General features: G+C 44.0%; 1 protein-coding gene across 2 annotated transcripts in view; it reads right to left on the reverse strand.

Moving 5' to 3' along the window:
• Positions 1–25,067, reverse strand: part of GMDS (GDP-mannose 4,6-dehydratase) — a 490,833-nt gene that overhangs the window by 69,703 nt on the left and 396,063 nt on the right. For both annotated transcript variants that reach the window (XM_059937772.1, XM_059937771.1), the window contains one exon: positions 21,207–21,325. In XM_059937772.1, the coding sequence (XP_059793755.1) occupies positions 21,207–21,325 (119 nt within the window). The remainder of the gene's footprint in view (positions 1–21,206; positions 21,326–25,067) is intronic.

Below are 25,067 nucleotides of genomic sequence, written 5' to 3' on the forward strand. Positions count from 1 at the left end.
ATTGTTACAACAATACACAGGACACTTGTGTTAACCAGTAAAAGGTAAGAGCTAACTTGTCCTAACAGGTAGTGTTATGACTCAAAGCAGAGCTGCAATGTTCACGAAATGACAGTGGCCTGACAGGAGGTAGGGGATTCAGCTAATTAACAGGAGTTACTACCCGCTAATTCAGCTCAACAGCTCACTGAGCAGGGATCCAGTATAATCCAAATTTGAAAATAAATTGTTGGCTCCTAATAAGCATTAAATAGCAATAGAAAGCACTGAAGAATCTAGCACAGTAAGTCAAGATGAGGCGCTATTAAACTCTCCCCAACCAGGAATCCCTCTAAGGAGCAAGCAAAGCCAAGTGAGCAGCCGAAGGCAAGTCGGGGACGTCACAGACGCACGCAGGGATTATTTTTTTTTTTTTTAGAAATTCACGTTCTTTTTTATTTATTTATTTATTTATTTATGACTGTGTTGAGTCTTCGTTTCTGTGCGAGGGCTTTCTCCAGCTGCGGCAAGCGGGGGCCACTCTTCATCGCGGTGCGCGGGCCTCTCACCATCGCGGCCTCTCTTGTTGCGGAGCACGGGCTCCAGACGCGCAGGCTCAGTAATTGTGGCTCACGGGCCCAGTTGCTCCGCGGCATGTGGGATCTTCCCAGACCAGGGCTCGAACCCGTGTCCCCTGCACCGGCAGGCAGATTCTCAACCACTGCGCCACCAGGGAAGCCCCAGGGATTATTTTTATATTTTATTTTATATTCTATTTTTTATTTTATTATTATTATTTTTATTTAATTTAATTGTATTTTTTTTAAATTTTTTTTATTTTACTTAATTTATTTTTATTTTATTTTATTTTTTTTAAAGAGCGCAGGGATTATTTTAAGGAGCACTACTTGACGAGGGTCCACACACGGAGACGGGAGGTCAGCAGCGGCTACAATGTGCTCGTGATGGGCACGGGGCGCCCTGGGAGTGTCAGCAGGCCCTGGGCGAGGACGGTGCTGGCACACACTTCTGTTCCTTCCTCGGACCCCCTGCAAAAACGAACACGCTGACAAGGGCTGAACGACAGGAGAGACGAGAAGACCCAAGTTCTGGGAGCCGGAGAGGAGACTGACGAGTGTTAAAGGACTGGGCAGAGGCCCCAGAAAACAGACCTGCAAGCTGGCAGTGGGGAGGCTGAGCATGGGTCCACTTGGCCCCCGGGGAAGCCCAGATACTCGGGACAGGGGGTTGATTAAACTCCCCCGGAAGCAGCCCGATGTCCAATCCCCTCCCAGGGTTGGCATCACTGGGCAGTGGCCTCACCCTCCGTCCTGAAGAAGGCGGCAGGATTGAAGGCCACTGGGCCCTGCGAGCGTGCGGCCACCACACGGAGAAGAGGAAAGGTAAGTGGATTGTACGCTGAACGCCCAGCCTCCTCTGTCCTGAGGGGGTGCTGGGGTCAGGCTGGTCCCGTTCCAGGGAGGAGGCTGGGGACTCTCCTCTGGGTTCAGATTCTCCAACTAAACGGCCTCCAGAGCTCCCAGAGCACCCAAGAGCCCCCAAGCTCTATGTCCTCAAAAACCCCAAACAGCTCTTTAGGCCCCCGCTTGTAAACATGATCAGAAAACCGAGGATTACCAGACACACATACGAAGACAGAAATCACAGCAGACAAGATGAAAAACAGCAACTTGGAGGACACAAACAGGGAAGATAATTAAAAACAGAACAAAACAACCAAAAACTCACACACATCACTGCTAATATCTTCAGAAAGACAAGGGAAGATATCAAAGAAACAAAAATAAGATACTGAATAAAAAAGGACAATTTGAAAAAAAAGATTTAGAAATTGAAAAAATTCAGAAATTAAGAATTCAAGAGAAGATTTTGAAGACAGAAATGAGGAAATCTCCCAAAAAGTAGAGCAAAAAGATGTAGATATGAAAAAGGAAGATAAGATAAATCAGAAGATGGCCTCAAGAGGTCAGTATAATAGGATTTCCAGAAAAAGAGTAAAGAAAATAATTATCTTAAAATATATGAAGAAAATTGATCAGAGCAGATGAACATGCATTTCCAGACTGAAAGGGTCCCACAGAGCACGCAGATACCATCTCACGGAGTTTCAGAACACGGGGACGGGGAGGAGGTCCCCGGGAGCTCAAGGGGATGGGAGTGGCCCAGAGTGGCCCCTGGGCTGCCACAGCAACACTCAAAGTAAAGGCAATGGAGCAACGTCTTCAAAGTTCTGAAGGAAAGTTATTTCCAACCAAGAAATGTACATTGGCCACCTTGTTAATTGAGGGCAGGATAGAGATATTTTCAGATATGCTTGGTCAAAAAATATTTGCTTCCCATGCACCATTCTCAGGAAACTAATTAAGGTTTGGCTTCACCAAACCACAGAATTTTAAAAAGATGTCAGAAAATCGGGGATGACAACCATGCACCCGGTCCAGGTGGGATCAGGCCGGAAGGATCTAGAGGGGCTGCTGCAGGCGACGTGCCCGCGGGTAACCCACCGGCCCGAGCACCTTCAGGGAAGACGGAGGGGAAGCGAGTGACAAATGCACGGAGAACGAAGCAAAGACAATTGTGAGGTCTATGGTAAGCAAGGGACACCTGTTCAGAAAGGAAGAAGGAAGTTTCTTCCTTCTTCTTCAGGTTTGAAACGCAGACCGTAGGTCTCCAGGCGCTCAGTGTCCCACTTCGCTTCCCTTAATAAGAATCATTGTTACTAAATAAGCGGCTCCAGCTGTTACGCTGAATGAATGAATAACCAATTACAATAAAAAGGGTGAAATTTAAATCCCTGTTCCCGCGGTTCCAGAAGAAGGCTGTTCCCGTGACTCGCTGGAGGGCAGGCTTCCACACCAGGACCCCCTCCTCGCGCAGCCCACCGATGCGGCACAGTCTGCGCCTTCATGGGGAAGCGGTCTGGGGGCTGAGCGGGTGGCAGAAGGCCGCACGGGAAGGGCTCCCCCCCCACGCGGCAGGAGAGAGCAGACCGTGTCCTCCGACAAGGGCGCTGCATCCTATGGGGCCCCCCCCAAACGCGGCTTTCAGTAAGAGTTGTCCGTTGGTCAGTATTTCCTCTGCTTTCTTCTTTTTCACCAGTATCACTGGAAACTACTAAACAGAGAAGCTCTCCTTTCAAACTGTCCTCTCTCACACTTTATCTGTAGGAAATCCGACGGGTGTGATTAACTCACTGGACAGAGCCTTGTGGCGTCAAGCCTAATGAGGCCTAATGAGACTGGCTCAAGAGATGAAATGAAAGACCAGAGACCACGGTCCTCAGCTGTGCGGTGACAGCGGCTTCTAAGACAGCCTCCGCGTTCCTGCACTGCCTTTACGCGGCTCTTATCTGCCTGCTTTATTTGTATTTATTTTAACTCAGGTGGGGTGTCCTATCCACCCCCAAAGAATGTGGGTGAAGTTTCTCCTGCTTTACAGCATGAAGCGAACTGTACGGTGGCCTGACCAGGGGCCCGCGTTGGGGAGGTGGCGATTTCGGGAGCAGAGCCCCACTCTGTCTGAGCCCCATCACAGTTCAGGGCTGTCTGCCCCCTGCACCTCCTCTCTGGCCCCGCCTCATCCCCCATCTCCCTCCTCCCACCTCCCACAAATCCTCAGCTAGCGCCTAGAAGTGCCAGGCGCTGAGCCGAGCCGGGTGCTGAGGACGTGGGCCTCTGTCCTTAAAGGGCTCGAGGCCTGGCGGCCACACAGGAGGCATGTGCATGGCAGTAGAAGGCAGACGGGGGCTGTCAGAGGGCCAGGCGGGCACCTGGCAGGATGGCCGGGGCAGGGTGGTGGCCTCAGGGAGGCCTCTAAGCTGAGACCCGGCGGGTGAGCGGGCGGCAGGTGTGCGTGTCTCTCGCTGCACCCGAGGTGGCCAGGCTGTTCCAGCCCAGTTTTCAGCCTGCCCGCTGCCCACAGCCAGGTTACTAACGCTCCTCTGCGCCTGTTCTCATGCCGTTCCACCCACTTGGAAGGCTCTCCCTCCCCTGAACTCCCAGCCACGGCTCCCACTTTGGCCAAAGGCCCGCTTAACTCTGCCTTCCTGACGACATCACTCCAAACCTCCATCACGGGGCTGTTCTTTCAGAACTGATGTGATAAATTTGCACAATACCATCATCTATTTGTATATATTTGTACATAATGAGTTCTTATTATCACCTAACTAGAACCTACACTTCTCAAGGGCAAGGAAGTGTCTTGGTTCTCTTAGATGATTTTGGCTGTGAGAAAAAAAAGAAAATGTGCAGAGAGCACGTTTATGGAGCGTCCGCTCTGTCTTCAGTACAACGCCCCCCGTTCCATTAGGTAACTTACAGAGGCAGCAGTTATTCTGAGGATCTAATGGATCCTTAGTTAAAGAACTTAACTGACCTGCTACCCAGTGAATTGCATCAACCGTACATGAAATGGAACAAGGGTTGCCCCAGCCTCCAAGACACAAATAGCATCAGGGCTCACGTCAGACCTACACACGCTGCTAACACAAAAACCTGTCGCTTGAATTAAAGTTCACATCCCTTCAGGCTGTTATACTTTGGGGTTTTTTAATGGGTTAAAACCCCAAGTATCTTAGAAGTTCATAAATATAAAATGATAGTAGGGGGACTTCCCTGGTGGCGCAGTGGTTGAGAATCCGCCTGCCAATGCAGGGGACACGGGTTCGAGCCCTGGTCCAGGAAGATCCCACATGCCGCGGAGCAACTAAGCCCGTGAGCCACAACTACTGAGCCTGTGCTCTAGAGCCCGCGAGCCACAACTACTGAGCCCGCGCGCCTAGAGCCCGTGCTCTGCAGCAAGAGAAGCCACCGCAATGAGAGGCACGTGCACCGCAACGAAGAGTAGCCCCCGCTCACTGCAACTAGGGAAAGCCCGCACACAGCAACGAGGACCCAACACAGCCAAAAGTAAATAAATAAACAAACAAATAAATAAATAAATTTATTTTTAAAAAATGATAGTAGGGCTTAGACTTCCCAGTGGCGGGAGAGATTCTGTCTCAGCAGTGAGTGGAAGCTGGTAGGGAGAGTCTAGTCTCTACGCAGACATTTCTGAAGGCCTGGGTCTGGTCAGAGCGTCTCCACCAAGTTCTCACGGTGCTGACACCCAGCTTCTCAAGAGGACTGATTCTCCCAGCTCCACGGAAGATGCAAGTGATGATATTTCTACCCCTCCGTGTCAGAGGTTCCACTCAACTTGCTTAGACGGTATGGGCATCAGACAAGTAGTAAGCAAGCTGTCAGGTGAGGCTGCAGCTCCGGGGGCTCAGAGGGGGAGAGTCTGAAGGGACGTGGCCGAGGATGGCACACCTAAACACGTGTAAATGTACGGAACTTTCCGGAGGAAAACACGCAGAGCCACAGGGACTTCCCTTCTCCCGACTCCCGCCCAGCCCAAGCAGAGCTGCAAAGTACGTCCTGGAGAAACTCTGTTCGTCAAAAACGACTGACCAGAAGGATGTGCTTTTCTCCAAAAGCAACTGGACACAGTCAAGGCTCAGGACGTTCTCCAGGATCGCCTCACAGCAGACACGCCAGCCGTGGGACACGGGCTCACACCCGGGGCCTCGACACCCAGCCAGGGGACACGGGCTCACACTTGGAGCCTAGACACCCAGCCTCGGGACACAGGCTCACGCCCAGGGCGTAGACACCCAGCCTAGGGACACGGGCTCACGCCCAGGGCGTAGACACCCAGCCACAGGACACGGGCTCAAGCCCAGGGCGTAGACGCCCAGCCTCGGGACACGGGCTCACGCCCAGGGCGTAGACACCCCCCCCCCTTAGGTGCCCTCCGGGCAGCCTCCAGGCCCAAGGGCCAGAAATCCCACCCACCAGGAAACAGTCCCCAATTAGGGGAAGAACGTGCACAAACACAAAATGCTTATTATCTCAGCCAGGAGGCGTTTAGAAATGAGTTTCTTTTTCAACGTATAATAACGTTTGCCCTTGTTGTTTTGACTGAAAATGTAGATACGATACCACAAACTATGATAAATATTTCCAATGGCTAAACATCTCCCCAGCAGCAGACGGTGGTTCTCACATGGTTGCAGGCTATTTCTACAACTCTCTTCTCAAAATTTAACAAGATTAATGACAGAAAATTAGTCAAGACAAGTATTGGCCTGTTTCGTTTATGCATCACTTCAGCTATAGGAGAAAAGCACTTCCTTTTCACATTACTTAGTGATCAGTTGATGGGAAAGTGAAATGCAAAGCCTAACACTGACAACAACCCTGACAACACAAACTCCTCCAAAAACACACGTGCGCGCACACACACACACACACATACATACACATACACACACACGTACACCTACATACACACATACACAGATACACATACACACATAGACACATACACACACACACACGTACACCTACACACACATACACATACATACACATACACACAGACACACATACACACACGTACACCTAGATACACATGCACACATACACAGATACACATACACACATACACACACAGATACACATACACACACGTACACACAGATACACATACACACACATATACACATACACACACGTACACATAGATACACACACACACACAAAGATACACACACAGACACACACACACCGGGATGTTCTGGGAAGAAAATATTTGTTGTCACAAGGGTGCCTTCTCAATGTAAACAACCAAATGGGAACTTCATTGCCAAACGTGACCTTAAATTTTATCAGGACTGCATGTGGTACTGACCTGCTCCCCTGAGTATCTTCTACTGACCCAAAGTCACATGCATGTGCTGTTTTCCAACAAATTCAAAGCAAAAAATCACTCAGTGATGTCAAAGACTTAAGAGCAGACATTTGTGCCAATTCTAAATGTATAGATGGCAACCCATTTTTCAAGTCTTTTCAGTGAAAATTTCAACAGATATTTTCAAAAACAGTAGAAGAAATGGAAAGTGACAGCAGATAGTAAACAGCTAAAGTGAGACTCTTACAGATACTGACTGGTGTGCCGTATGACAGGAAAGCCATATGATAGGAGGTTACAGAGAAAATCCAGGAACTCAGAGAAAATACCTACAACCTTCCTTTGAGCTCACAAAGCAGAGCAGGCAGGAACTCCGAGAGGGCAGAGGGCCTCCTGTCTTAAATGACAGCACTGCGGTCGCCGACCCCGTGGACATGCAGCCCTCCCCAGGCCTCTCCGGCTTCCTGGGGTAGGAAGAGTGGTGCCCCTTCAGCTGTCACCACCCTGGGAGCATGGTCCCTACTACCCCGACATGGGGTACTTGGGGCGACCAGGGGCCTTCCGGGCAGGACTCAGCAGACAGGCTGGCTGTGGACACCCACCGGGTCTCAGTGACCAGGACTGAGGACCCCAGGCTGCAGACCCCGAAGGACGGGGGGGGATTTGCTTCCAGAGACAGAGCGGAGGCCCGAACTGCACGGAAGGAGAATTATCCTGGAAGGATCCTCCCATCTCGCTGTTTCATCACAACCTGGGCTCTCGAACGCTCACGAGCCGGGCCTTGGCTTCTCCTGTCTCTGTGTTCTGGTCGGGCTTCCTTCCACGGGCTCGCAGGCCTCAGCCCAGTTCGGTAAGTTGTGTGCTTCTGACACACAACCCTCATGTCACGAAGAAAGGATACACGCGAACAGGATGGAAAATGCGGTATGAAGCCTAGACCCGGACCCCCCTCATCAGCGGGCGGCCGTCGAGGGTACAGGGGGACGTGCGTCACGGTGCCTCCAGTGCTGGGGTGAAGCTGAAGGGGGCGCGGCCTCGGCAGCCTTCTGGGCTCGCGCTAAACGATCATTCGTGCTACGTGAACATGCTTCCGTTGGCCTAGCCCACCTCTCGCCTTTCTTCTAGAAGTAACATCCCGAGTGGGTGGAGGACCCGTCCACCCCCCACCCCAGCTCAAATTCCCCCGACAACAGGCCCAGGCCCAGGAGAAGCCTGGCCACACTCCGGCCTCAGTGCCTGGTCTGCAGGTGGTCACGGGCCCAGCCGAACCGGCCAGGGTCCTTCGTGTCCCCCTGGCTACGCCAAGGTCAGCTGTAATCCCTTAAAGACAAAAGAACTCTGACTACTAGAAATGCTCATTCACTTCTCTCCCCTTCCTAATATAGACACTTTGATTATGCTTACACGGCTTTGTTTTATTAGCATGGATACCTCACGCATTAAAAAAAATAAGAATTTATATATATCATCCCTCACAACTTTTGGAGCTTAAGAGAATAACAAAATGTCATGCTTTATCCCTTAAGAAAACACGAACAAAAAGTGTACTTATTTTTAGAAAATAAGATGTGAAATTGCCTCTACTATAGAGTGAAGGGTATTCATTTCCCCTTCCCCTGTAGTCTTCATTCTAATAAAAATGTTGGGGGATTACTTAAAAAGCAACATAAATTCTATATAAAAAGATACTTATCTATATAAAAAAGATACTAAAAAAGAACTCAATCCCGACACAAGCGATCCACAATACATTTGTAAATCCACAAAAGAATATGAATAATTTTCTTGAAACATGAAATATCTTCTTTAAAAATGAAAGAGGGCATAGAGATATTCTAGATGACTAAATTGCCTTGCAAAGATTATTTTATATCCTCCTGCTTTTTGATTTTACTTAATGCGCCAACTCCCAGCATTGCATTTAAAATGAAAATGCCTACGTGTTTGCCTTCCTATTCTTTATCATCTCTAATGAATATAATTAGTCTCCTTCACAATGTTTTTATGCAAAACAAATTTATAAGTCAGGTAGTTAAGTAAGGAAGAAAATGCAGGTGAATGAAAAATGACATAGAAGGTGATTCTAACTGAAATTTTGCTCTTCATGCTACAATTTGGAAGCAAAATCACCTAAAGGCTACTACAAACAAGGATATTGGTCTTGGGTTTACAGACTTCCACCTTCTCTTGGGACTTAAGCATCAAATGTTTTAAAATGCCACGTGTTACAGGAAAGCATGTGAAATGTTTCCCAAAAGATGAGCTCTTGAACCTTCTCCTATTTCCAATGCTATTTTTGACAGACTGCTATTATAATTTTTGAAGTAAACAAACTACTGTATAAATTAAGTTGTTGGAAGAACTTGACTCCTGCAGAACTGGGGGGACTGAGTCGCCATCGATTCTGGGATGACCCACGTGCTCCTCGGGCTCAGAGGGGACCAACATCATCAAAGCCTGGGCTCTCATCTCATATCAGAGACCAGGGCTCCAGACACCCTAGCTGTGCACCTTGGAGATCCCCATCGTCTCCTGGTCGATCTCTTTCAGACCGTAGGGAAGAAGAACGGGAGGTACTCCTCCAGCTTTTCAGACCTCTACATCTCCCCAAGAGCATTCCCAAAGTCACTGATGGCAGGAGTGGGGCGTCCAGAGAACTCTTTTTATCTCAGTTTATCAGATGATAAATTAGGTCCAATTCCTATTAAATTCAACTAGCATTTAAGCGATCCCTGGAGGCGTGAGGGCAGAAGGAAAGAGGAGGGAAGGAACTAAATCAGCTGCAGGTGCTCACTGGATGACAGTTCTCATGGGAAAACCTGGAAATCTTAGGTTTTTTCATTTTCCAGCAATCGCCCCTACTCCCATCCTGCATGCCACACACACACACACACACACACACACACACACACAAACCCTAAAATCAAACTCTCAACATCTAAAAATTCTTTTTGCATTATTGATTCATGTAAACGTTGATTCATTTAGCAAACGTCTGCCACTGTGCTGGGCAGAATGCAAGGTTCAGAAAGGACCCAAAGCAGATTCTGCCTTAAGGAGAGAACTGTCCAGTCCACCACGGAAGGCAAAGTCACAGGTGACTTCGATCAAGGTCCAAAGGGGGAAGGGCTTGGACATGGTGACTGTCAGGCTCATTTCGAACTTGAGGTCCTACGACTGTCCCAGGCTTTGCTACTCAGAGTGTGGTCCAGGCACCAGCAGCCCCTGCACCACTGGGTATCCTGTTAGAAATTCAGAACCTCAGGCCCCGCCCAGACCTACTGATTCCAAATCTGCATTTTAACAAGATCCCCAAGTGATTCACAGCACCTTAGCGTTTGAGAACTTCTGCTCAACAGGAGACAGATGCAGCCAAAAGGTGTCGTAATTCTGACAAAACTGCGGATTACTTCCCAGAGAGGAGGAGAGGTCTCTACGCAACCAGAGCAGGGCACCTGGGCCGTTCCTCCCTCAACTGCCTCTCTGCTAAGCGTCTCCCTTACGTTCCTTCTGGTCACATAAGCACGAGATGCTGGTGTGACTTTACTTTTCTGGGTCCCCAAACATATCATCAGTTGCCCAATCTTACTGTTTTCACATTTTATTTGTCGCTTGTATTCACTGTTGACAAATGTCATTTTCCATCAATTACCCATTTCATCATTAATAGCAAACACACAGAGCTTACGATGCACCAGGCCCTGCTTTAGGTGCTTCACAAATGTTAACACATTTAACCTTCAACCCGACCCTGTGTGGCAGGGACCCTTATTATCCCCCTTTTACAGATGAGAAAATGGAGGCGCTGAGGGTAACTAACTCCCCGGGAAAGCTGCAGAGCTGGGATTCAAACCCAGGGAATGTGGCACTGCGGCTGTGCTTTTATACCTCACACGATATTATGCCACACTGTGTGCAGAGAAGGACATGACCGAGTCATGAAGGAGAGAAATTAAACCAGCATCCTTGGGGAAAGAGGTGCGTGCCCCGAAGGCCTAGAGGCTCAATACTATCCTTGGCCTTCCAGGCTTTGCTCCATCTCAGTGTGTTTTCTTTGCTCGTTTCTGCCTGGTGTCTGACTGTGCAGAAACTGTTCCCAAGAAGGACTCGCCGGCCCTGTCAAAAGCCACAGCTGCAACGGGGACGGCGGGGACGGGACCCGGGAGCAGCCGTGACTACCCTGCTTGTCCTCCAGCTGAGATCGGTATGCGGCTCATGGGGCCGAGAGAAGATCCAGGGGAAGGAAATTGGAAAAAAAACAAACAACGGAACATGACTTGCAGACAGCATTCATAAAGCCATCATGATTTCATTATCTGGCCCTGAGAAGGAATTCTGCATTTTCAGACACACTGTGAGGAACGTGCGATGTACGCATTCTGTTCCCACAAGCCCAGCGATGCAGGTACGGGGCACGCAGGTGGGAGCTGCCACCGACAGAAGACTCAGACAAGAGGGGCAAAGCAAGACCTTTAGTTCATCTGGGACCTCAGCACCTCACGCCCGTGTCTCTTTTTGGAAGAATTCAGGAAAAGGGCTCAATTTCACCAAAATTTTATATAGCACTCAAAGGCAATGTTTAATATGCCACTAAAAGTTTGACTTGTGGTTTAGTTTGTCATTTGAAACAAAATGAAGGTCACTGCCTGAAACTTGCAGTAGATTTTAGTGAAACTGACTCCAGGGCTTTACTGTGCCTTCCCTTCGGATGGAGAAGTGGGAAGAGGGGCGGGCTCAGACCCGCCAGGAAGCTGCTACTCAGCTTTGAAGGACAGAACAACACTCCCAGCGGGTAATCCACACAACTCTGTTGTTTGTGTAGGATTCTAATATACAGTAAGCTTGGAAAGTGCTGGGTTAAACAAAGTTAAACAGATTCCTTACTGGTGATTCTCTAAGAGGGGTTAAAATATTCAATAGTCTCCAAATGAACTAGACATGGAATGCCTTTCTAAGACATTTCCTTTTTAAAGAATTCTTAGTTTGTGAAAGACTGTGCTAGGTATTAAAAAAAAAAAAAAAAGGTATTTGCCCATGGGACTACCTACGGACAGAAGGACAGAAGGATGACCTGGTGACTGAAAACAACACATCGTCTCCAGAGTGGGAGAATGACCAAGTTTCATACACTTATCAAAAGAGAGTCTTGTTTGGGGATTCATTTGTAAGACTACCCCTAACTTCAAAAAATTGTGTGTAAGTTGACGTCTTACTACAAAAGCATGTAAGTTCATTATAGAACATTTGGATATAGAGAAATGTATTCAGTAGAACACTGAAGGTCACACATAATTCTGCCATGTAGAAATTGCCATTTAAAAATTTTTGTGTGTTTTCTTCTAATCTTTTGTATGCATATTTTTAGGGACTGTAGATCAGCCAACAGATCCTGTTGTTTTTCACTTAATATTGTCATAATCATATTTCATGTTATTCAAGTTTCTCCTCAGCATTATTTTTAATAGCTGTATGATAACAGTTGATCAAACTCACTTGAATATCCTTGATGATGGGCACCTAAGTTCTTTTTTGATTCCTTTTATTGAAAAATCAACTATATTGAGGTATAATTTACAAACAAAATGTGTCACAAGTGTATAATTTGATGAGTTTTGAAAGATGCGTGCACTCATGCAGACACCACTGCAATCCAGATATCAGACATTCCCCCCCTCCCCCCCCCCCCCCCCCCGCCACAGATGCCCTCTCCTTCTCCCAGTCGCTCTCCCATCACGCTCAGATTCCTATCAGCACCAGTCACCCTTTCCTAGAGCATCGCATGCGCGGAATTACACAGTCCATGCTCTTCCTCCAAGTGTGCCAGGTGTCCACTCCTTTTCACGAGTGAGCAGTATTCCTCGTGCGGACACATCATCTGACAGCTGATTAAACACTGGTGGAGCTAACGCTTTATGAGGACTAAAGTTGTTATGCATATTCATGGATAAGTCTCTATGTGGACATACATCTTCATTTTTCTTTGGTAAATGTCTAGGAAAATCACTGGTCACGTAGTAAATATAGACTTGGTTTTATAAGAAAGCCAAAGTGTTTTCTGAACTATTCATACTTCCATTAGTAATGCATGAGCGTTCCGGTTGTCCCAGCATCCTCAGTAATACTTGGCTCTGTTGAGTTTTTCCATTTTGCCATTCCAAAGGGAGTGCAGTGGTACCACACTGTCGTTTGAACGTGCATTTCCTAGATGATGATCTCACTGAGCATCTTTTCATGTGCTAAGTGGCCATTTGTGGAATTCCTTGTGTGAAGTGTCTGTTCAGACATCTGGCCCATTTTTTAAATTGAATTATTTGTCTTCTTTCTTTTGAGTTACGGGAGATCTTTGTATGTTCTAGATGTAAGTCCTTTGTCAGATGCAAATATTACATTCATTTTCTCCCAGACCAGTGTTTGCCTTTTCCTTTTCTTAGTAGTCACTTTCAAAGAATAAAGGCTTTTAATCATGACATTCATTTTGTCATTTTTTTCTTTTATGGTTCTTGCTTTTGGTGTCCTAAGAAATCCTTGCCTTTGCCCCCAATTGATCTAAACATTTAAGGCAAACACACACAAAACAAAAAGCCATAGAGAATGATAAATTGAACTACACGAAAATGTAAAACTTTGGTATTTGCAAGGCACTGTTAAGAAACTGAAAAGGCAAGTCATGGGCTGAGAGAGTATATCTGCAAAACATAAAAACTCTCGTAACTCAGGAACAGAAAACAACCTCAGACGTTTTTCCCTGCCCCAAAGTTGCAAAGCTTTTCTCCCATGTCTTCATCTAACAGTTTTCGATTTCCACTCTTGCATTTATACCTCTGCTCCATTTCAACTAGTTTTGTGTGCGGTATGACACTCGGGTTGAGATTCACTTTTTTACCCCATATGGCTATTCCTGATTCCAGCACCATTTGTTGTAAAGACTATCCTTCTCCAATTAATTACGTTGACAAGTTTGTAAAAATTCAATTGTCTATATAAGTGTGTGTCTATTTCTGGGCTTTATATTCTGTTCCCTCGATCTGTAAATCTGTCCTTACATCAACATCATGCAGATTAAGAATTAAAAGAAATCTGAAAATCAGACAGTAAATGTTCTCCAGCTTTGATCTTCTTTTTCAAAATGATTCTAGATCCTTTGCATTTCCACATAAATTTTAGAATCAGCCTGCCAATTTCTACCAAAAAAAAAAAAAAAAAAAAAGCTTGTGATTTTGTTCAGGAATGTACTGAATCTACAGATTAATTTGAAGAGAACTGGCATCTTATCAAGTCCTCCAATCCAAGAACATGGTGTATCTCTCCATTTATTTAGGGCTTTTTTGATTTCTCTCATCCATGTCTTTTAGATTTTGGTGTACAGATCTTTTGTGTATTTTATTAAGTTCACTCTATTTCATTTTTCTGATTCTAGTGTAAGTGGTAATGTGCTTTTTTAAAAATTTCAATTTCCAGTTGTTCAATGGCAGTACATAGAAATACAATTGACTTCTATATATAGACCTTGTATCATGTGATGTTGCTAAACGCACTTGTTAGTTTTAGTAGCTTTTTGGGTAGATTACTTAGGTTTTCTATGTACTACATCATGCTATCTGTGAATAAGACAGATATGCATCTTCCTTTCATTTCTTTTTGTTTTTTTCTTTTGGCTAGGATCCAGGACAATGTTGAAAAGGTTTGATAAAAGCAGACATCCTTGCCCTGAGCCTCATTTTTAGGAGAAAATTATTCAGTCTCTCAACATTAAGTATAATGTTAACTGTTGGTTTTTCTCAGAGGTCATTTATCAGCTTGAGGAAATTTCCTTCTATTCCTAGTGTGTTGAAAGTTTTATTTTCTTTTATTTTATTTTTTAATAATAGTTGTTAAATTTCGCCAAATGCCTTTTTCTGCCTCTGTTGAAAAAAATCATATGGCTTCTCTTTTGTTTTCTTAATATGGTGAATTACATCGATTTTCAAATGTTAAACCAACCTTGCATTTCTAGAATACATCCCACTTGGTCATGGTGTACCAACTTTTTATATATTGATAGATTCAATTTGCTAATATTTTGTTAGTACTTTTATGTTTCTTTGTTCTTGTGGAATACTAGTCAGTATCTTTCTTTTCATGTAACATTTTTATTTTTAGCATCAGGGTAATGCTGGCCTCATCAAATGAGTTCGGAAGTGTTCTCTCTTCTGAGTGAGTATAGAAAGGGTATTATTTTCTTTCTTAAATGTATAAAATTCAGTTTCTTTAACAGACATAGAACTACTAAGATTTATACATATCTTGAAGTCAGTTTTGGCAATTTGTGTCTTTCATGAAATTTGCCCATTTCCTCTAACTTGAAAAAGTCATCGGCAAAAAGCTGTTCATAATATTTTCTTACTATTCTGTTCATGTCTGGAGGATCAGTAGTGATGTTCCCTCTTTTATTTCTACTACATATAATTTCTGTCTTCTCTTTTTTTCCTGGATAGAGGTTTATCCAGGTTTTGGTTGCACTGATTCTCTCCATTGTTTTCCTGTTTTCTACTTCATTGATCTCTGTTTTTATCTTTATTATTTCCTTCTTTCTGTTCGCATTGGGTTTAATTTGTTCTTCTTTGTCTAGCTTCTTAAGACGGAAGCTTGGATAACTGGTTTGGGCTCTTTCTTCTTTTTTAACGTTAGTATTCAAAGCCACAAATTTCTCTTCAAGCACTGCTTTGGCAGTATCCCACACATTTTGATATGCTGTTTTCATTTTCATTTAATTCAAAATATATTCTCATTTCCCTTGTGATTTCTTTTTAAACCTGTGAGTTATTTAGAAGTGTGTTGGGTGGTAAGCTCTAGAAATGTCAATTAGGTCAAGTAAGTTTACTATGTTGTTCAGGTCTTCTGTATCCTCAGATATTTTCTGTCTACTCGTTCTGTCAGTTACGAAGAAAGGAGTGTCGAAGTACACGAGCATAAAGTTCATTTGTCTTTTTTTCCTATCAGTTCTGTCAGTATTTTGAAGTATCTATAACTGGGTGTAGATACGTTAAAAAGTATTACATTTAAAAGTATTATGTGTTCATGAAGAATCAACCCTTTAAAATTGTGAAATGACTCTTTATTCCTTCTAATTAAATGAAGTCTATTTTGTCTCATATAAATATAGCCACTCCAGTTTCCTTACGGTTAGTGTTTGGACGTTTTATTTTTTCATCTTTTTACTTTTAAACTATCTATGTGTTTATATATAAAGTGTGTCTCTTGTAGACAGCATATTGCTTTTTTTTTTATCAAGTCCAACTATATCACCCTTTTAATTAGAGTATTTAGAGCATTTACAATGGATGTAATTATCAATATAGTTATTATTTGTTTTCTATCCGTCCCATCTGTTATTTGTTCACACTCCCTCTTCTCCTGCTTTCTTTTAGGTGAGTATTTTTTAGGATTGCGTTTTGACTCCACTATTGGCTTATGGCTATTTTTCATTGTGTTTTGTTTTAGTAGTTTCTCTAGAGTGTGCAGTACATACTTTAACTAATTGCAGTCTGTCTTCAAATAATATCATACCAATTCCCAGCTGGTGTAAGAATCTTCCAGTAATGATGCACTGCTTCCATCCTGTCCCCACTCTTTGTGCTACTGTTGTTATACAATTTATTTACATACGTATTAGAAACCTCATAATGTATTGTCATTATTTTTACTTTCAACAGTCAATTACCTTTCAAAGAAATTTTGAAACGAGGGGAAAACTTTTATATTTTCCCACATTTTGGCTATTTCTCTTGCTCTTCATTCTTCCGTACAGATCCAAGCTTCAAACTAGTATCATTTTCCTTCCGTCTAAATGACTGCTGGCGATGGACCATCTCAGCCTTTGTTTGTCTGGAAAGTCTTTAATTCGCCTCCATTTCTGAGATGGTTTCCTCGGGTACAGAACTCGAGGTTTAGGTTGCTTCCTGCAGTTTAAAGATGTTGCTCCAAGGTCTTCTTGCCTTGCATAGTTTCTGATAACAAAACTTTCCTATATTTGTTCCTCTGCAAATAATTCTATTTTTTCTCTGGCTGCTTTAATTTTTTTCTCTTTAGCATTTATTTTCAGTAATTTGGGAAATTTTTGGCTGTTATTTAATTCTTTTCCTGTGCCCTCCCCGCTTTTCCCCCAATACTCTGATTACACATATATTAGATTGTCTGATTTTGTCTCACAGGTTAATCAAATCAAACTCTGTTCTTTTTTTTTTTTTTTTTTCCTACAGTCTTTTTCTTCCTGTGCTTCATCTTGGGTCATTTCTAGTATTATGTCTATAAGTTTACTAGTTTTTTTTCTGCAGTATCTAATCTATTCTCAGTGTCAACAGTGAGCTTTTCATTTCAGATACTTAATTTTTCACCTCTAAAAGTTCCATTTGGCTCTTTAAAAAATAAATATATTTCCTTATCTCTCCTCACTATACTCATGATTTTCTTAAAATACTTGACATAGTTATAATAGCTATTTTACCTTCTTTATGCACTCATACCATCATCTTTTTTATTCCTCAGTCTGTTTTTATTGATGGATTTTCCCCTTGGTTTTTGGTCACATTTTCCTCCTTTATGACAGTCCTACTAATTTTTGGTCGAATGCTGAACATTAAGAACTAAGGAAACAATCCCATTTACCATTGCAACAAAAAGAAAAAAATACCTAGGAATAAACCTACCTAAGGAGGTAAAAGACCTGTATGCAGAAAACTATAAGAAAGTGATGAAAGAAATCAAAGATGACACAAACAGATGGAGAGATATACCATGTTCTTGGACTGGAAGAATCAATATTGTGAAAATGACAAAACTACCCAAAGCAATCTACAGATTCAATGTAATCTATCAAATTACCAATGGCATTCTTCACAGAACTGGAACAAAAAATTTTACAATTTGTATGGAAACACAAAAGACCTTGAATAGCAAAAGCAATCTTGAAAAGAAAAACGGAGCTGGAGGAATCAGGCTCCCTGACTTCAAACTATACTACAAAGCTACAGTAATCAAGACAGTGTGGTACTGACACCAAAAGAGAAATACAGATCAATGGAACGGGATATAAAGCCCAGAGATAAACCCATGCACATATGGTCACCTTATCCCTGACAGAGGAGGCAAGAATATACAATGGAGAAAAGACAGCCTCTTCAATAAGTGGTGCTGGTAAAACTGGACAGCTACATGTAAAAGAATGAAATTAGAACACTCCGTAACACCATATACAAAAATAAACTCAAAATGGATTAAAGACCTAAATGTAAGGCCAGTCACTATAAAACTCTTAGAGGAAAACGTAGGCAGAACACTCCTTGACATAAATCACAGCAAGGCCTTTTTTGACCCACCGACTAGAGTAATGAGAATAAAAACAAAAATAAACAATGGGAGCTAATTAAACTTAAAAGGCTTTTGCACAGCAAAGTAAACCATAAACAAGAAGAAAAGACAACCCTCAGAATAGGAGAAAATATTTGCAAACGAAGCAACAGACAAAGGATTAATCTCCAAAATATACAAACAGCTCACACAGCTCAATATCAAAAAAACCAACCACGCAATCAAAACATGGGCAGAAGACCTAAACAGACATTTCTCCAAAGAAGACATACAGATGGCCAACAAACAGATGAAAAGACTCAACATCACTAATTATTAGAGAAATGCAAATCAAAACTACAATGAGGTATCACCTCACACCAGTCAGAGTGGCCATCATCAAAAAAATCCACAAACATGACTTCCCTGGTGGCACAGTGGTTAAGAACCTGCCTGCCAATGCAGGGGACACGGGTTCAAGCCCTGGTCCGGGAAGATCCCACATGCTGCGGAGCAACTAGGCCTGTGAGCCTCAACTACTGAGCCTGCGCGTCTGGAGCCTGTGCTCCGCAACAAGAGAGTCCGCGATAGCGAGAGGCCCGCACACTGTGTTGAAGAGTGGCCCCGCTTGCTGCAACTAGAAAAAGCCCTCGCACAGAAACGAAGACCCAACACGGCCAAAAATAAATAAATAAATTAATTAATTAAAACAATAAAAATAAAAAAATAATAAAATAAAAACAATATTATTTAAAAAAAAAAGAAATAGAGACACAGACGTAGAGGACAAATGTATGGATACCAATGGGGAAGGGCAGGGGGTGGGATGAACTGGGAGATTGGGATGGACATATATACACTATTGATACTCTGTATAAAAGAGATAACTAATGAGCACCTACTGTATAGCACAGGGTACTCTACTCAGTGCTCTGTGGTGACCTAAATGAGAAGGAAATCCAGAAAAGGGGACCTATGTATACGTATGGCTGACTCACTTTGCCGTACAGTAGAAACTAACACAACATTGTAAAGCAACTTACACGCCAATAAAAATCAAAAGAAAAAAAAACTTTATGCTTTTGAGTCTAGATTTTACTGTATTCCTTTGAAGAACACTGGGCTTTGCAATGGTCAAAGGCTAAGTTATTTGTATCCAGTTTGATCCCTTTGAAATTTGTGTTTAAGCTTTGTTAGCCTGGGTCTAGAGCAGCCTTTACTCTGGGGATCAGTCCCATCACTGAAGCATAGCCCTTCTGGAATCTTACTTCATCCTCTGAGTGAGGATGGTCACTGAGTGAGAACGAGGTCTCTCCATTATGGCTGAAGCTCATGTGCCTCCCAAGCTTGGGAACGCTCTAAGAAACCTTCAATTCCACCTCCCGGGCAGTTCCTCATCCAAGCCTGTGGAATGTCTTCTTAATATTCAATAAGGACTCAGTGGGATCCTTATGCACGTTTTGGGAACTCTTTTTCTTTGCAGATCATCACACCTTTCTAGAACTCGGCTCCACAACATCCAGGTGCCTCAGACTCTCTGAATTCTGACCTCTACCTCCTCAGCTTTCAGCAAACGGTTGTTCTCTGTTGAAGTTCCTCTTCCACGCTCCCTGGTGGAGACCATGTCTCCAGGAAAGCCAGGTGATTGCAGGGCTCACCTCACTTGTTCCTTTTCTACCAGGGATCACGGTCCTGCACTGCCCATTGCCCAAACAGGGTTTTATATATTTCATATAGTTTCCTGGTTTTTCAAGATAGAAGGTTTAATCTGATTTCTATTATTCCATCATAGCTAGAAATGGAAGTCCTTTCTTATATTTTAAAAGTGAATCTTGGAAAAATGTCTGAAAGATCTTCAAAAAGTTCAACACAGAATTACCATATGACCCAGAAATTCCACTCCTAAGTTTATAACCCAAAGAACTGAAAGCAGGGAGGGACTGAAACACATATTTGTATACGCGTGTTCACAGCAGCTTCATTCACAACAGCCAAAAGGTGGGGGCCACCCAGGTGTTAACGGATGATGGATAAGCTACACGTGGTCCATCCACACAATGGAATATTACTCAGCCTTAAAAAGGAGTAAAATGCTGACACAGGATATAACAGGGATGGAACCTGAGGACATCAGGCTCAGCGAAATAAGCCAGTCACAGAGGGACAGATATTGTGTGATTCCATTGATATGAGGTCCCTGGAGTCATCAAATTCAGAGACAGAAAGTAGAATGGTGGCTGCCAGGGGGTGGGGGAGGGGGAGGGGAGTCAGCATTTAATGGAAACAGAGTTTCAGTTGGGGGAGAAGAAAGAGTTCTGTGGATGGATGGTGGTGATGGTTGCCCAACACTGTGAATATACTTAATTACTTAATGCCACTGAACTGCATGTCTAAAAATTATTAAAATGGTAAATTTTATGTTATATATATTTTATCTCAATAAAACAATCACCAAAAGAGGATCTTCCATCTGTAGTGAAGGATTTCCCCCAAATCTTTCAAATATTCCAATAAAAATCTGACTTCAAAATTTGTGTAATGCAACAAGTAGATGTAGTGTGTGGATCATTTTGGTATAAAGGGGAGCGCTGGCCCAACTGCAAGACTCAAGTGAGATCTGCAGATTAGACAGTACTCACTTATCAGTGCGATTTCCTGACTTGGACGGCTGCATTGCGTTCATGTTCGACAACGTCTCTGTTTATAGGAAATACACACAAAAGTCCAGGGGGATGGGGCCTACTCTCAATGGTTCAGAGAAAAGAATTATGCTGGTCATGTATTTGAAACTTTTCTGTAAGTTTCTATGGTTTCAAAAGTTTAAAATATAAAGTGAAAGTATTGAAAAAAGTTTGTGTAACGTTATCACATTGATCTGTTAAGAGCAATTAGCAACAGTAAAGTCCTAGTAAACTGAGTATAAACCATGATACAAAATTTAAAGTTAAAAAGTAAAAACCTTAAAAACGTATTTAAAAATTAAGAAATTTTTAAAAAACTGAGTTAGACGGTGACAAACATTTGACTTTCACTATAAGTGGGACCAAGCCCCTGCTTCACGCTTTACAAGCGCAAAGGGGGAAAAAGACAAAATGCAGGCAGAGGAGCGAGCAAATGTCTGACAAACGTCCGTCAGTCATACTCACACGATGGTTTTTCCGATGTGCAGAAACGACTTCTCCACGAATTCCCGGACGCTGTGGACCTCCCCCGTGGCTATGACAAAGTCCTCGGGTTCATCGTTCTGCAGCATCAGCCACATGGCCTAGAAAGAGAGGCAGAGCCACGTGAAAGCTGCGCCCAGCTGCCCCTCGGGAACTATCATGTCACCAACGCACACCGCCGGACAGGGACAGGGCTAACAGGTAAACCGAGGCACACAAAAACTCTCAGGAGCTTATCTGAGCACACGTTGATTCCAAAGGTGTTCAGGAGGCTCCCCACGCAGGGACGGGGGGGCAAGGCTTTTACAGAGGAGAAGCGAAGCGAAACAGAGCAAAGCAATTATCTTATTATCTGGGAAGCCGGGTGAGCTGCTGGTGAAGTTTCACTTCCTCGGATTCTGGTGCGGTGACTCTGGCTACCAAGGGCTAACGGCCTCCTTGTTTAGATGCTTTAACCTGTGTAGCCAGACAGTGACGACGAATCTGGTCCACTATCCTAACCACGGCAGTCGTGGTTCTCAAACTCTAAAGTGCGGCAGAATCATCTGGGGACCTCTGGGTACAGCCCAGGTGCACAAGCTGGGCAGCTGTTGCAGCACCTCTGTCTGCAGCAGCCCAGGTGAGACGCACGCAGCAGGACCTTGGACTACAGCTCACAGGTATGAGATGTTGAAGAGCGTCTGCACCGAATAACCTTTTCATAGGATATTTAAGAATCATGGAAGGAAGGCAAGAAAATATCATTTAAGGACAGGTGTCTATCCTCCAAAGCAGGACCAAATTTCTTAACAGTAAAGTTGGAAATTTACCACTGCGGGGACATGGTAAAGCAAAATATTCAACAATCCTTAATGGAAAAACAATCATATAACGAACGGCACTTTTAAAAAGTTATCTGGCAGTGAAGACATCTGCGCAGAGTTAAGGTTTCAGTAGCTGTGTTTGAAGGTCAGGGGCTCGGTGGGTGCGTCTCGCAGATGGGCTTTTTCAAGGAGGGCCGGAAGCCTAGCTGCATGTAAAAGACCCAAAACACGGCCCCAAAACTCAGCTCAGATGGCTCTCACCGTAGCAGCCAGGCCTAGAGTTTCTATAGCTTGGAGCCACACACTGATTTTAAAGATTTTGTTTATACAGACAGAAGATGAAGATTTTACAAAATTAAGTATAGCTGGTATCTGACAGCAGTCTCTTTAGGAAAAAAATCTAAGACAAAGAAAAAAAAACCCACAACTCAATGTAATAACCTATAATGAAAAGGAATCTGAAAAAGAATATACATATGTATATACACATATATATGTATAACTGAATCACTTTGCTGTACATCTAAAACTAACACATTATAAATCAACTATATACTTCAATAAAAATTCTTCTAAAAATCAATTTTTTTCATCACTCACACCCACTTTTCAAAATAAAATAGGTGAAAGCAACAGTCACCTCATTAGAACACAATCCCCAATATTATGTGCATTGAACTCTTGTTCTAACATTTATAGAAAACTATTGGTTGGTGTCTCCCTAGCTGCTGTTGGATAAGCTGAAACATAGGTTTCTGAGATCAATGGAGCAGCTTATTTTCTTTTAGAAAACACAATCAGCAAAGTTTAATTCTTCTTTATTCATTTCAATTTATGGCAGCCTTCTAAAAAATAAAAACGCGCACATTTCTCCTGTACTCGAAGTTTTTTCTTGTGAATATTTTGTATTTTGGTCTATTTCCAGATTGTTTTAAATTGTATTTTTGTCCTACAGAAGACAAGGCTTTCGGCGATTTCACAGGCCTTGGAGATGCGGCCCACGGGTGGGACGCTGGAAGCAGACCCAGGTCAGGGACATGCTGAGACGCATCGGACGAAAGCGTCCTGGCAGGAGAGGGGTTTGTTCACATTCATGAAAGATCTGCAGTTTTGTTTTGCATTAAGAGATTATAGTTGATGAATTTATTTATAACACTTGAAAATTTTTACATGAATTATATTAATAATAAAGCTTGATCAGTTCTCAAAAGGCACAAAATGCAAGCTGTCCTCTTCATCGGGATGGTGCGTGCGGCCCCAAGTGTCAGACCCTGGGCCAGCGCCCTTGGCTGTTCAGCTCCTCAAAGGTGCCCTGGTCGTGGGCACCAGCAGAGGCGAGAGGCCCCTCTTGGTGTCCGCGTCTTGCAGGTATCCACCCAGCCTGGAATACCCTCCTCCTCTGCCTGGGAACCCTCCAGCCTGGGCCCTGGCATGGCCTGTGTCTCTCCGGGTTTCCCTGGGACGATGGCACAGCACACTGGCTATACTGGCCCGAGCTGCCCTTTGGGCACCTCCCCAACTAAGCTGACCCTCTCACGGGCTGCGTGCACACACACGCACACACACACACACACACACACACACACGTTTTGGCTTTCTTCAAAATGCTTCCAAAGTTTTTAGGAAAAATTAAATTATGCTTCTGGCTAGAATTTCTATCTGAACGTTTTTCTGAGGGATTAGTGTATGTACTTAAGGGTGTTTTACTTGAATTTCCATTCTAAAAATAACATTTCAAATAGGTCTTTCAGGACTGCTCAGCTTATTTTATTTCTTTTAAACACTATGTTGGGCTGGAACGGTTTTGAAAAAATCATATTTTTAATCATGTGAAAGAAAGCAAGGGCTGCTAAAAATAAAAGGAGAAAACACGATGACTGGTTGCGGGTGGATGGCCTGAGACACCGGCACCAGCTCCCTGGCGCTCGGTCCATCCCCGCCGGGAATCTGGGCACGCAGGAGGCCCTCGCTTTCACCACAGTGAGTGCCAAGAATCTGCCCTTTTCTTTTCCAACCGACCATCCGCGGCCTTTGACCTACCGATTTCTAGGCATTTCCTTTAAAGTTCATACTGTCCCAGACTCCAGCCTGGGAATGGGAGGGAAAGGATATACAGCTCCAGATTTATTTGTTATTACTGAATAGTTTACTGGTTTTAAAACGCAGAGGGAAAGGCTTTGTTTGAATTTCCACTGAGCACAATGAATCGTCTCTGACTGGTAAATGAAGACCGGTGACACTCCAGATCAGAAGATGAACAAGTCTGTGCTCTGCGGTGATCGTGGGTTAGTAATTTGCCACCGAGCCGGGGCCGGGCAGCCCATCGCGATGCTCCGTCGTGTCCAGCACAAAGGCCCCTGTGTGGGAAGCGCCCAGGCCTGCACCTCCTCACACAGCTGCACACGCTGATCTGGTCCATTTCTTCCCTGATGGATGGCACGGCCGAGGCAAAGGTTCACCTCCCCTCACCTTCCTGTTCACATGCGGGACATGTGACCCGTGACTCGGCCGGCCACCCCTGTGCTCAAGTCCCCACCCAGCTCCGGCTTCCGGTGCAGAAACGCTCCCGAGGTGACAGGTTTCAGGCGTCTGCACTCTGGGCCCGTCACTCCTGGAATGAGGGGCCCCATAAGGATACGACTGACTTACCCACCTCCTCACACACTTATTTACCTCTGCCCTGACCTGATCACCAGTGCAAACGAAAACATCGCCTGCTTTTTATTTTTTAATCCATCCCACAGGGAGGAAAGACAAGCAGTTAAGGAATGTACCAAGGCTTGGGATTCTTCAACATCAAAATGTCCCTTGACGGCAAATGGACAGCGCAGCTCTCCAACCATGTCCCATGTTCACCTTGCTTTTAAGGCATATAAAGTCCAGGCGGAACCCGACTCCATGTCGCTGACGCTTGAAGGCCAAGTCTAGGTGGTTGTAAGTATCCGCTCCATTTGGACATGTGCTCTCTTGTAACTATACAGTGAATCTATCTGTTTTACAAATCTCATTTAGAGAAGCCAAAATAAAACTTTCATTTAAA

Source organism: Balaenoptera ricei, chromosome 11 (genome assembly GCF_028023285.1).
Source record: "Balaenoptera ricei isolate mBalRic1 chromosome 11, mBalRic1.hap2, whole genome shotgun sequence".
Classification (NCBI taxonomy): Eukaryota; Metazoa; Chordata; class Mammalia; order Artiodactyla; family Balaenopteridae; genus Balaenoptera; species Balaenoptera ricei.